This window comes from Suillus discolor (genome assembly GCF_016758755.1).
Source record: "Suillus discolor strain FC423 chromosome Unknown F5147scaffold_34, whole genome shotgun sequence".
Lineage (NCBI taxonomy): Eukaryota > Fungi > Basidiomycota > Agaricomycetes > Boletales > Suillaceae > Suillus > Suillus discolor.
The window spans coordinates 142122-156343 of record NW_024541281.1 but is presented as its reverse complement, the minus strand read 5'-3'; the positions used below and the strand labels follow the sequence as shown (position 1 = coordinate 156343).

Sequence of the window (14222 nt, the reverse complement as noted above, 5' to 3'; positions counted from 1 at the left end):
CGATATAACATTAGAGGCTTCTTATGCATCTGTTAGACAAGAAAAATTTTGAGCCATTTCTCGTAATGCAGAGCCTCACACGAACATGACAGCCTATTTTCTCTGCAGGAACGGCTGTCCCTACCCCAGTGCATGCGCTTCCGGCCCCGCAATCTGCACGAGTTGTGACATGGACTCTTGGCCCGAAGAACACGTATTTCAAAACTTCTCAACGTTACAATTCATCTTGTTGATATTTATCCGCTGCTGGCCAATGATGTTTTTGTTAACGTTTAACTCGCCAAGGTTCAACCGTCTGTCAACTACCTTCTGTTGCATCCCTTGTTAATTCATAATCAAATATATAACCTCTGCAAGATCTGCACGACATTCGGCAAGACCGTCCACCATCTATCTGAGTCCATGCCCTATCGATCGTGATGAGTATCTCTGACCCGGTACAACGGGGCTTAGGCATCTTGCCTATGTTCAGAACGCATTTGGCCACTGGCCTGTTTCGCTGAATATAACGTCAATTTGCAACAAATTTGCAAAACATAGAACCATGTAGTAGTTTTGACCGAGTGTTGCAACGTTGAGCTCCTGGTACAATACGATTTGTGCAATAACGAGTGTACACGAAGCGTCGAGACACAGAGACGCTTTGTGTGAGAGTGACTGAAAGGGAGAGAATACGCATACAAACCATCGACGAGCCTCCAAGACCACGTTCCAGCCTCATCTGCGTTCAACATGTCTCGAGTTCATTGTAATATGTTGTTGATGTGTTCATGGGGTTTGACAGTTTGAAGTGTCGGTTGTTGTTGACTGCTGCTAGAACATCAGAGAGGCGGTGGGGGAGATGATATGTCGGGAAGGGGATCGTGCAGAGAATGTGCAGCATACTGAAGAAGGAGATGTGATTGGAGAGGGGAGTGGTGCAGAAATCTTGAATAAACTGGATAATAGCCAAGTGCGTGAGCAGTTGGTTGTTGAGGTTGACTGTCAGTGGAGGGCAAAGATGCTGTTGCGAGTGGGTGAATCAGTTCGATGAAATGTTGTGCTTAATGACTGCAAAATTGGAAGGATTAACACCATCATAGCTTTTCACATATTCAAAGACGAGGATATATGCGTAGGAGTACAACATTCCTGCAAGGGAATGAGCGCATATACTCACCTGAGACGTCTCCGCGTAACAGATGAACAGCTTTTTTAGCAAGCGCATCAGTATTTAAGGAACCAAGATATGGACACACCATTCAATCTACCAATTCCACTCGACACTCAGACACATAAAATAGCAATACATACATGTACGTCCTGCAAGAGCATATGCTCAAAGGGATGATTTGAAATGGAGTCGTCCAAGATTGAGTCTATTATTAGACTCACTGTGACAGTTGGTTTGCGCATGTTTGGTTCATGTTAAAACGAAACGTTGTCAACGTTGGCCTCGGCCGCCATCTCGAGCCGTCCTTCAAGCTTCAAGCTTCCTGGACAATCCAACAACGTTGCAGCCCCTATCCACTATGGGCATCTCGCTATCAAGGCCTCTGCGAAGCTCTCAGGATCTATATATCTGCGCGGCTCAAACCAATTTGCTCAGCACCTCATTTGATATAGCTGCCAAGAACGTGTGCAGAAGCTGTTCATTTCGTTGTGAGCTTTCCAGAGCTCGTTTGCGGAAATTTTATTGGGATGATCCTGCCTAGTGTGCAGAACGGTGTGTGGCTATAGATTGTGAACGGTTCACGAGTCTAGTGCAACATGTACATTGATATGCATAATCTATACTTCTCACAAATCATGAACTTTCAATCGCATGCGCTCATAGATTAAATACCAGCCTTTCAGTGCCAGTCCTACCAGCGGTGCTTTTTTGATGAGATTTGTTGCGATATCGGTACATACAGAGTAGTTCTCCCTCGAGCTTCAAGCTTTCAAGAACAATCGTGCATGCACCCTGAGCACTCCACTCCGTCGTCAACCAGTGCGTTCGAGACAATGCTACTGGTCCTCTGACGATATCGTGAAAAAGCGCCACGTGCCTGGCCCGGAGGACCCTGTCATTTGCTACAAGAGCATGCGTGCATAGTGAGCTCCTGTTGCCAGCTTCCATCAGTCCTCGGGATAGATGATCACGAAGCTCGATGGCGCCATCGCATACGTCTTGGAGGAGCATTCTCATTGAAGGAATGATGAACCTGATATGGGCCAGATCGGCTTGGGAAGAGGAGATTTTGAAGGTTCAATATTATAAGGCCTCCCAAACACTGGTACAGGAGCTCATTTCACTCTCTTTCAATCCGCAGCTGGCGTTCTCTGTTCAGTGATGATCATAAGGGATCCTTCCGTTGGACGCTCCACTCATAATACAGTGGCCGCTTATGTCGAGATGCTGCAACAGTCTTTTAACGCCCACGCTATATGATCGATAGCAGTTTTGTCGGCAGTTCATATGCTTAATCCCGCGCGCATAAGGGCCAGTCAGCATTTTTCGCTCCGTGTCCGCATGGCAGCCAAACTTATAATCGCGGAATTGATTGCCTTGCAGTGCAGTAGTAATCAGGAGAAGCTATGCAATGGAGCGAATTTCCCACTTTCAAGACCCAACGATGCTGGCATGAACGAAAATATCATTTTCCTGAGCCCGACTTGGAGGTGCTACCACCACAGCCAACCAGCATCAAGCGATTGATTCGTTACATTCATGTTATCGCTTATTAGTACAAGCTAAATGTAAGAGATCTCGGGTCGACTGACTTAGACATGGCCGGGCAGTGACAACATGTTGAAACATGGTGAAAACGACCACGGCGTCGGCGCCTACTGAAGAAAACTCCTGAAAGAAGCGCTGAAGACGTTGCTAAACCGTATGCAGGACGCCACGTGTCTACAGCAAAGGGTTCAGCGATAGTCAGCATCTTACAGAAGATGCAACTTAACGACTACTCACCATAGCGCATGTAAGTGATTGCTGTTCCCTCAGTATTCTGTATTCCTGCTAACCGAGACACCGAACAAGATTGAATGGCGGTCACCACCCACAAAGCATCCACAAAAACGCCCGCCCAGCCTGTTGAACTGATCAAAGGTCATGAGGAAGTTGTGTGCGAAGTAGCTTTCGTCCTCGATACCCGTCTCCTCGTCACTGGCTCAGCCGACCAGAGTCTCCGGGTGTGGGATCTGGACACGGGAAAACAAATGGGAGAGCCTTTGTTGGGACACGATGACGAAGTCTGCGCGGTGTCGGCGTCCCCTGATGGACGTTGGATAGCGAGTGGAGGAGGGAATGGAAGCATTATGGTCTGGGAAGTTGCGACAAACAAGAGAGAGCTCAAAAGAGTGCCCGTCTCGTTTAAGGGCCATGAGAATGCGGTTCAGGGCATCGCATTTGCACCGGACAACAAGACATTTGCAAGTGCATCATGGGATCGAACAGTATGCGTGTGGAAGAGGGAGACGGGAAAAATAGTTCTCGGACCACTCAAAGTGGGCAACATAGCAAACTCGGTGTCGTACTCCCCGGATGGGACAAAACTAGCAGCAGGCACAGATAAGCACATCATCATTTGGAATTCAGCAAGTGGAGAAGAGTTGCTGAAAATAGAACAGCGGGCATACAGAGTCGTATTCACTCCAGATGGTCTCAGTCTCGTCAGTGGAAACCTGAGAGACATCCGAATATCAGATGCTACCACCGGAGACATCATCAAACAATTCGACGCGCATACTACTGAACTCTTTTTATCACTAGCCGTTGCTCCCAATGGCAACAAATTCGCCACCACATCATACGACAAGACGACGCGGTTCTTTGACCTGGCCACTTTCGAACCCATCGGCGAGCCACTCGAGCACCCTGATGAAGTCTGGTGTGTGGCATTTTCCGAGGACAGCAAACTCATCGCGACTGGCTGTGTTGACAACCATGTTCGCACATGGACAGTTCCTCTGAGCGAGTCAGAGAAGGAGCTTCAACAGGTGAGCAATTTTTCTCGTCCTATCATACTTCACGCCCGTTGACCTGACATATAGTCCACTCAGAAAGTTCTCGAGGTACGTCGCTTTCACGCTCGTTGTTTTGTGCAATCCCTAATTTCAGTCCTGCAGAAAACCATCCCAGACCCACGGCCTCGCCCAAAACGCGCTCCAATACCGATTAATAGATTCTTCGATGATGTAAGTCCATATGATACAGTAGATCTGATGCACGTCTCACTATCGTTTGACAGTTTGATCCAACTGCACACAACAATCGCGCCAGCACTACGCGCAACGCCAAAGGCTCCAAAATCAAAAACGTGGTAGATGGTATCTTTTCTCGCTCCTCCGCTTCCCAGGACCAGACTCCTCGCCCACGCGGGGTTCCCCTTGTGGACGTCTCTGCAACACGAGGCAAATATGTAAGCTTTGCTGACTTTTCGACATCCATGCAGTGATGTTGATATTGTCTCACAGCGCACCGCTAATGCGCACAGTGGAAAAAGGGACAAGTTGTTGCGGCTACAACGTCCTCCTCGCGACTGGCAAGCTCACGCTGGTGCCTCAAGCAGCAGCACGCCACCAGCAGGGACATCCAATGTGGTCAATGAAACTGCGCCAGCAAGGTTGCAGACTGGAAATACCGACGCTTCTGCTACAACTAACCACCCTTCTTTGTTGGACATTGAACATGTTCCAGGCATCAGCTGCTTTGCAGTTCTTACGAGGTACTTCCCATGTCTTGCACGAACCCAACAGATAAGTCCTGCTGCTCCACGCACCAGCTGAGTGTCCTTTCCCTTCCAAATCTTTTTTGTTGAAGATATCACGCATGTACAAAGTATTCGAAGACACATGTAATTTTATATTGCTTCCAAAATACGTTGCTTGATATCTGACTAGAACTTCGTCCTCATGGTCTCACATCACGATCATGGTCAACCTAGTGTATTACAATGACTGGGGCATACGAGAAATACGATACATTGTAAATCATGATCAAGTCATCGATGCTAGCCAGTTCAATATCCTTATATAAGTCGTTATTGAGAGACCCATTGAACTGTATATTGAAACGCTGGCCCTCAGATTGGGGCAGGTACGACGCCCGACTTGAAGAACTTGGTGAGGACCTTCTCCACATTGGATACTTCTGTCCTGCGACCAATGATAAGCCGGTGCGATTGAGAGATGAGGACATGGAAGTACCTATTGAGGAGTGAGGTTCCTCTGGAGGATGTTTCCTCCCGACCAAGGTTTTGGTAGAGAAACACCATGATGCCCGGGGCGAGAAAATTGTCATTATTGTGAAGACGTTCGGGAGCAGTGACACCATTCTATAGTGCACCTACCCCGTCTCCGTTGACATAATTTGTTGTGCTGTGCATATCGCGTTCACTTTGAGGTCTAGGGGAAGCATTGCGAGATAATCAGCAGTTTTTTCAGAGAGAATGAAAATAAATTATGAATTTCATCAAGGTTTTAATCAAACGCGACATACAGAGTACTTCAGTCTTCTCCCCCAAGCTTCAGGAACAATCGTACATGCACCCTGAGCACTCCACTATATCATCAACCAGCGCATTCGAGACACGTGCATGTGTCACTGTCGATGTTACTACCCCTTTGAAGAGTTTTGATATCGTGAAAAAGCGCTGCACGCCTGGCCAGGAAGACCCCTCCCCTCAACTTTGCGACAAGAGGTGCATGGTACGCTCGTGTTACCAGCTTCTATCACATCGTCTGGATCGTACAGATTATTGTGAAGCTCGATGACACCATCACATACGTCCTGGAGGAGCACGCTCATTGAAAGAATGACGATCCGGATCTAGGACAATGATTAAAAGATGAACATGATAAGGGCCAGACCTGCTTAGGAAGACGAGAGTTTGAAGGTTCAACAATTAGGTCCTTCGCTGTTTGAAAATTTTGAACGTCCAAGTGAATTGGCCCAGCGTATTAAGTCTAATGATAATAGACTCCAGTCAATGTACAATGATGTCCTTATCAACTGCAAAGGCCTCCTAAACGCTGGTATACCTACCCACAGAAGCTTGTTTCACTTTCTTCGATCTGCAGTTGGCGTTATCTGTTCAGTGGTGATCATAATGGATGCTTCCGTCTGGACGCACCACTCATGATCCACCACCCATCTGGAGATACTGCGACCGTCCTTCAACGCCCACACTATATCGATAGCACTTTGTTGGCAGTTCATATACTTAATCCCGCGCGTATATGGGCCAGTCAGTATTTCTCGCTCCGTGTCCGCGTGGAGGCCAAACTTGTAATCGCAGAATTGATTGCCTTGCGGTGCAGCAGTGGCCAGGAGAGTATGCAATGGAGCGAAGTTGCTATTTTCTGATACTGGCAGGAACGAGAACTTCATTCTCCCTCAGCCTGACTTGGAGGTGCCAGCACCACAGCCAAGCAGTATCAAGCAATTAGTTCGTTACATTCATGTCACTTATTAGCACAAGATGAATGTAATAAGAGATCTCGGGTCAACTGACTCGGACGTGACCAGGAAATTATATCAGTTACGACAGTTGAAACACAGTAAAAGTAGCCACGGCGCCTACTAAAGGAAACTCCTGGAAGAAGCGCTGAGGATGATCCGTATGAGGGACACCACGTGCCTAAGGCAAAGGCAACATCAGGGTTCAGCGCTCAGCGATAGTCGGTATCTTACAGAAGATGACTACTCACTATAGCACATGTAAGTTATTGCTACTCCCTCAGTATTCTTGCTAACCGAGACACTTGAATGGCGGTCACCATCCACAAAGCGTCCACAAAAGCACCCGCCCAGCCTGTTGAACTGATACTCAAGGGTCATGAGGAATCTGTGTATGAAGTAGCTTTCATCCTCGGTACCCGTCTCCTCGTTACTGGCTCGGCCGACAAGAGTCTTCGAGTGTGGGATCTGGACATGGGGAAACAAGTGGGAGAGTCCTTGTTGGGACACGATGACAAAGTCTGGGCGGTCTCGGCGTCCCCTGATGGACGTTGGATAGCGAGTGGAGGATGGAATGGAAGCATACTGGTGTGGGAAGTTGCGACAAACAAGAGAAAGCTCAAAAGAGTGCCCGTCTCGTTTACGAGCCATGAGAGTCTGGTTCATGGCATCGCATTTGCACCGGACAACAAGACATTTGCAAGTGCATCGCTGGACAGAACAATATGCGTGTGGAAGAGGGAGACGGGAAAAATAGTCCTCGGACCGCTCAAAGTGGACAACATGGCATACTCCGTGTCGTACTCCCCAGATGGGATAAAACTAGCAGCAGGCACAGAGAAGCACATCATCATTTGGAATTCAGCAAGTGGAGAAGTGTTGCTGAAAATAGAACAGCGGGCATGGCGGGTCGCATTCACTCCAGATGGTCTCCATCTCGTCAGTGGAAACCTGACAGACATCCGAATATCGGATGCTACCACCGGAGCCATCATCAAACAGTTCGTCGTCGGAATCTTTTTATCGCTAGTCGTTGCTCCCAATGGCACTAAAATAGCCATCACGTCACACGACAGGACGACACGGTTCTTTGACCTGACCACATTCGAACCTATCGGCGAGCCACTTGAGCACCCTGATAAAGTCTTGTGCGTGGCATTTTCCGAGGACAGCCAGCTCATCGCTACTGGCTGTTATGATGGACATATTAGTACATGGACAGTTCCCTTGAGCGAGTCAGAGAAGGAGCTTCAACAGGTGAGTAGATTTTTTCGTTATATCATGCTTCACGCCCGCTGACCTGTCATATAGTCCACTGAGAAAATTCTCAAGGTACGCTTTCACGCTCGTTGTTTTGTACAATCCCTAATTTCAGTCCTGCAGAAAACCACCCCGGACTCACAGCCTCGCCCAAAACGTGCTCCAATACTGACTAGTAGATTCTTTGATGATGTAAGTCCATATGATACAGTAGATTTGATGCACGTCTCACTATCCTTTGACAGTTTGATCCACATTCTCCGATTGGTCGTAACAATCGCGCTGACACTACACGCAACGTCAAAGGGTCCAAAATCAAAAACATGATAGATCATATATTTTTTCTCTCCTCTGCTTCTCAGGACCAAAATCCTCGTCCACTCGGGGTTCGCCTTGTGGATGTCTTTGCAACAAGAGGCAAATATGTAAGCTTCGCTGACTTTTCGACATCCATCTCGCGACGTTGATATTGTCTCGCAGCGCATCGCTAATGCCCATAGTGGAAAATGGGATAAGTTGTTGCGGTTACAGCATCCTCCTCGCAAGCAAGCCCATGCTGGTGTCTCAAGCAGCAGCACGCCACCAGCGGGGACATCCAATGTGGTCAATGAAACTGCGTCAGCAACGTTGCAGACCGGAAATGCCAATGCTTCTGCTACAACTAACCATTCTTCTCCATTAGACATTGAACATATTCCAGGCATTAGCTGCTTTGCAGTTCTTACAAGGTACTTCCCGTGTCTTAGTCCTGCTGCTCCGCGCGCCAGCTGAGTGTCCTTTCCCTTCCAAAATTTTTTTGTTGGAGAAGATATCATGCATGTACGAAGTATTCGAAGACACATGTAATTTTATGTTACTTCCAAAATATATCGCTTGGCGAATAACTAGCACTTCGTCCCCATTGTGTTGCATCGGAGTTGGCCAACCCAGTGTATTACAATGACTGGGGCATACGAGAAATACGATACATTGTAAATCATGATGAAGTCATCGGCGCTAGCCAGTTCGATATTCTTATACAAGTCGTTATTGAGAGACCCGTTGAACTACATATAGGAACGCTGGCCCTCAGATTGGGGCAGGTATGACACCCGGCTTGAAGAACTTGGTCAGAATCTTCTCCATTGTCAGGCACATCTGTCCTGCGTCCAGTGATAAGCAGGTATCACTGAGAGATGAGGATATAGAAGCACCTATTGAGAAGCGAGGTTCTTCTGGAGGAAGTTTCCTCCCGACCAAGGTTTTGGTAGAGGAATACCGGGATGCCCAGGGCGAGGGGATCGACATTATTATGAAGACGTTCGGGAGCAGTGACACCATTATATAGTGCGCCTTCATAGGACACGTTCGAGGAATGCAGACAAACAAGGGCGCATGTATACGAATGGGTCTGTTGCCAAGTACAACCAACTGTTCGAAGAGCGATTGTATCAGATGAGCGAGTGCCGCATTCTTCAATTTATTCGCGATAAAAACTGGACCAAGCTGTTGGTGATGGTCGAGGACAACTTGCTTACAGTCAAGCACCGGAAGAATCGAGACGCGCTGAAAGTATGGATAACGTACAACCTGTATGCGGGACGCCACGTGTCTGCAGCAAGGCCGACATGTGGATACATTGGCAACGATAGGGAGGACCTGTAGGATATAAATATTCAATTTGAACGCCACTCACCATAGCGCGCGAGGGCTCCCCCATTCAAAGTTCCTGCTGACCGACACATCGAACAGGGTTGAATATTAGATGGCGGCCACCACTCGCAAAGACAGGACGTCCAAACTACCCACCCCATTAGCTCAAGAAGAAATATCTCAGCCCACACTCACGCTCGTGGGTCATGAAGAATGGGTGTCCGGGGTGATTTTCATCCCTCATACGAATCTCCTCGTCACTAGCTCCGCCGACAAGACTCTTCGGGTGTGGAATCTAGACACAGGGAAACAAGTGGGGGATCCCTTGTTGAATCACGATTGCGCAGTCTGGAAGGTCGCAGCGTCTCCCGATGGGCGTTGGATTGTAAGTGGAGGATGGAATGGAAGTATCCTGGTCTGGGAAATTGCAGCAGACAAGACAGATCTCAAGAGAGAGCCCGTCTCGTTCAAGGGCCATGAAATTCTGCTTCGGGGCCTTGCATTTGCGCCAGACAGCGAGACATTTGCAAGTGCATCGAATGACTTGACAGTATGTGTTTGGAAGAGGGAGACGGGACAAATAGTTGTCGGACCGCTCCGACTGGGCGAGCTGCCAAACTCAATCTCGTACTCTCAGGATGGAAGAAAACTAGCAGCAGGCACCGACAAACACATCATCGTTTGGAACGCGACGAATGGAGAAGAGCTGCTCAAGATACAAAAGCGGGCATACAGAGTCGCATTCACTCCAGATAGTCTCCGTCTCATCAGTGGGGACTGGAATAACATCCGAATCACAGATGTTGCCACTGGAGACATAATAAAACAGTTCGACGCGCACAACAAACCCTGTCAATCATTAGCCGTTGCTCCCAATGGCACCAAATTTGCGACCACTTCAACCGACAAGACCACGCGGTTCTTTGACATGAACACATTCGAACCTATCGGCGAGCCACTCGAGCACCCTGATGTCGTCTTGTGTGTGGCATTTTCCGAGGACAGCCAGCTCATTGCTACTGGCTGTGAGGACAAGCTCGTCCGCACATGGACAGTTCCTCTGAGTGAGTCAGAGAAGGAACTCGAAGAAGTGAGCAAGTTCTCTCGTCATGTCATGCTTCGCACTGACTTGTCATATAGTCCACTGAGAAAATTCTCCAGGTACGCTTTCACACTCGTTGTTTTGTACGATCCCTAACTTCAGTCCTGCAGAAAACCATCCTACATCAATAACCGAGACGTACTCCAATACGGTATACCTACTAGTAGGTTTTTTGATTATGTAAATCCATACGATACAGTATATTCGATGCACGTCTCACCATCCTTTGACAGTTTGATCCACATCCTCCACCTGGACGTAACAATCCTGCTGCTACTACCACGTGTCACGCTGAGGGGTCCGGGATGAAGAACATCATGAACCGTCTCTTTTCCCGCTCCCCAGGGCCATACTTTGACACTTCCCCGGAGCGCACCGCTAATGTCCACGGTGGAGAAAGCTAGCAATCTCCCTTCCCCGTTGGATGTTGAATGTGGTCCAGGCATCAGCTGCTTTGCAGCTCTCGCAAGGTGCTTCCTGCGTCATTCACATACTCGACGAATAAGTCCCGCCACTCCCCACACCCGCTAAACGGCCTCTTCTATCCGAACCTTTTCGTTGGCATAGATACAACTGCCGCATTTATTTTCTTTCAAATACTTATGCAAATCGATGTTACTCCCGATAAACGACTGCAATTGTACTATGATACACAACATTTATTCGAAATAGGATTTTCTCATCCTCCTTTCGCGAACTCTGGACAGCACGCGAAAACAGCAGTCAAGACTCCGATCTCGCATGCCTAGGCAGCCTACACCACCTCAGACTATCAAAAGACCGCGGTTTTGGTCGGTGCCATCGATATCCTCACAATCTCGACTCAAGCACTTGCTGAAAGTGCAACCTAGATCTTAACGAATCCACTGGAGAGCACTACACAACCACCCCAGCTTGATAAAGGAAAGCCAAATTGTTATGTCCAATAACTACTGTTCGTATCTCAACGTTTTCCATGTTAGCTTAGTGTCATCAGCCAGAGTCCCAACAATCTGATACAGTTGCAGTCTCGTATGATGCCGTTGCCAACGGTGACCAGGGTATAGATGTTGTCGGCGAGAACCATTCTGTAAGTACTGATGCAGTGATATTCATGAGTCACAGTATTGGAAGGACAAAGTTCATTCACCACTACAGACTGGTCAGTAAGAGCACAACGACGCACAGGAGCTCGTTTCACACTCCTCTACCCGCAGCCAGCGTTCTCTGTTCAGTGGTGATCATCAGGGATGCTTCCGTCGGACGCTCCACTCATAATCTACTACCTGTCTGGAGACGCTGCAACAGTCCTTAACCAGTTCGACGTCCACGCTATATCGATAGCAGTTTGTATGCCTAACGTATATGGGCCAGTTCAGCATCTCTCGCACTGTGTCCGCATGGCGGTCAAACTTGTAATCGCGGAATAAATTGGCTTGCAGTGCTCAGGAGAAACTATGCAATGGAGCAAAGCTGCCACTTTCAAGAATCAATGATGCTGGCAGGAACGAACATCTCATTCTCCCTCAGCCTTACCTGGAGGTACTATCACCACGGCCAACCAGTATCAAGCGATTGATTCGTTACATTCATGTCATCACTTGTCAGTACAAGATAAATGTAAGAGATCTCGGGTCGACTGACTTGGACATGACCGGGCAGTGACAACATGTTGAAACATGTTGAAAAGGACCACGGCGCCTACTGAAAAAAACTCCTGAAAGAAGCGCTGAAGACGTTGCTAAACCGTATGCAGGACGCCACGTGTCTACAGCAAAGGGTTCAGCGATAGTCAGCATCTTACAGAAGATGCAACTTGACGACTACTCACCATAGCGCATGTAAGTGATTGCTGTTTCCTCAGTATTCTGTATTCCTGCTAACCGAGACACCGAACAAGATTGAATGGCGGTCACCACCCACAAAGCATCCACAAAAACGCCCGCCCAGCCTGTTGAACTGACACTCCTCAAGGGTCATGAGGAAGCTGTGCAAGAAGTAGCTTTCATCCTCGGTACTCGTCTCCTCGTCACTGGCTCGGCCGACAGGAGTCTTCGGGTGTGGGATCTGGACACAGGGAAACAACTGGGAGAGCCCTTATTGGGACACGATGACATAGTCTGGGTGGTCTCGGCGTCCCCTGATGGACGTTGGATAGCGAGTGGAGGAGTGAATGGAAGCATCCTGGTCTGGGAAGTTGCGACAAACAAGAGAGAGCTCAAAAGAGTGCCCGTCTCGTTTAAGGGCCATGAGAATGCGGTTCAGGGCATCGCATTTGCACCGGACAACAAGACATTTGCAAGTGCATCATGGGATCGAACAGTATGCGTGTGGAAGAGGGAGACGGGAAAAATAGTTCTCGGACCACTCAAAGTGGGCAACATAGCAAACTCGGTGTCGTACTCCCCGGATGGGACAAAACTAGCAGCAGGCACAGATAAGCACATCATCATTTGGAATTCAGCAAGTGGAGAAGAGTTGCTGAAAATAGAACAGCGGGCATACAGAGTCGTATTCACTCCAGATGGTCTCAGTCTCGTCAGTGGAAACCTGAGAGACATCCGAATATCAGATGCTACCACCGGAGACATCATCAAACAGTTTGACGCGCATACTACCAACTCCTTTTGCTCACTAGCTATTGCTCCCAATGGCACCAAATTAGCCACCATATCATATGACAAGACGACGCGGTTGTTTGACCTGACCACTTTCGAACCCATCGGCGAGCCACTCGAGCACCCTGATGAAGTCTGGTGTGTGGCATTTTCCGAGGACAGCAAACTCATCGCGACTGGCTGTGTTGACAACCATGTTCGCACATGGACAGTTCCTCTGAATGAGTCAGAGAAGGCGCTCCAACAGGTGAGCAAATTATCCCGTCGTATCATACTACTTCATGCCCGCTGACCTCTCATGTAGTCCACTCAGAAAATTCTCCAGGTACGCCGCTTTCACGCTCGTTGTTTTTTACAATCCCTAATTTCAGTCCTGCAGAAAACCATCCCAGACCCATGGCCTTGCCAAAAACGCGCTCCAATACCGACTAATAGATTCTTCGATGATGTAAGTCCATATGATACAGTAGATCTGATGTACGTCTCACTATCCTTTGACAGTTTGATCCAACTGAACGCAACAATCACTCCAGCACTACGCGCAACGCCAAAGGCTCCAAAATCAAAAACGTGGTAGATCGCATCTTTTCTCACTCCTCCGCTTCCCAGGACCAAACTCCTCGCCCACACGGGGTTCCCCTTGTGGACATCTCTGCAACACGAGGCAAATATGTAAGCTTTGCTGACTTTTCGATATCCATGTAGTGATGTTGATATTTTCTCGCAGCGCACCGCTAATGCCCACAGTGGAAAAAGGGACAAGTTGTTGCGGCTACAACGTCCTCCTCGCAACTTGCAAGCTCACGCTAGTGCCTCAAGCAGCAGCACGTCACCAGCGGAGACATCCAATGCGATCAATGAAACTGCGCCGTTGCAAACTGGAAGTACCAGACCCTCTTCCTCACTAGACGTCGCACATGCCCCACACATCAGCTGCTTTGCAGTTCTCGCAAAGTGCCTCCCATGTTTATCACGATCCACTTCAGGTTCCCGCTAGGCTTCTTGTCCCTTTTGAGCATTTTCGCCGGAATAGATGTCACTGGATCCATCGGATACTTATGCAATTCGATTATGTTCCCGGTAGAGGACTACCATCATATGCAGCATCCTCTCGTTCGGCTGAATAGATACCACTCGTTCACCGGTCATACCTAATTTTCTGGATTGCTTGCGCTAACAGAGCACACAATGATATGTAACCTTA

At 48.3% G+C, this 14222-nt stretch overlaps 1 protein-coding gene across 1 annotated transcript; it reads right to left on the bottom strand.

Annotated features, from left to right (window-relative positions):
• Positions 1 to 8708: 8708 nt before the first annotated feature.
• F5147DRAFT_222780 (uncharacterized protein) lies at positions 8709 to 9652 on the bottom strand. The gene is made up of 4 exons (XM_041428680.1): positions 9515 to 9652; positions 9254 to 9467; positions 8881 to 9195; positions 8709 to 8829 (listed from the first exon to the last, which is right to left on the bottom strand). The coding sequence occupies exons 2-4, from the start codon at positions 9384 to 9386 to the stop codon at positions 8756 to 8758; spliced, it is 522 nt and encodes a 173-aa protein (XP_041291751.1). The 5' UTR covers positions 9387 to 9467; positions 9515 to 9652; the 3' UTR covers positions 8709 to 8755.
• Between the last annotated feature and the right edge of the window lie 4570 nt (positions 9653 to 14222).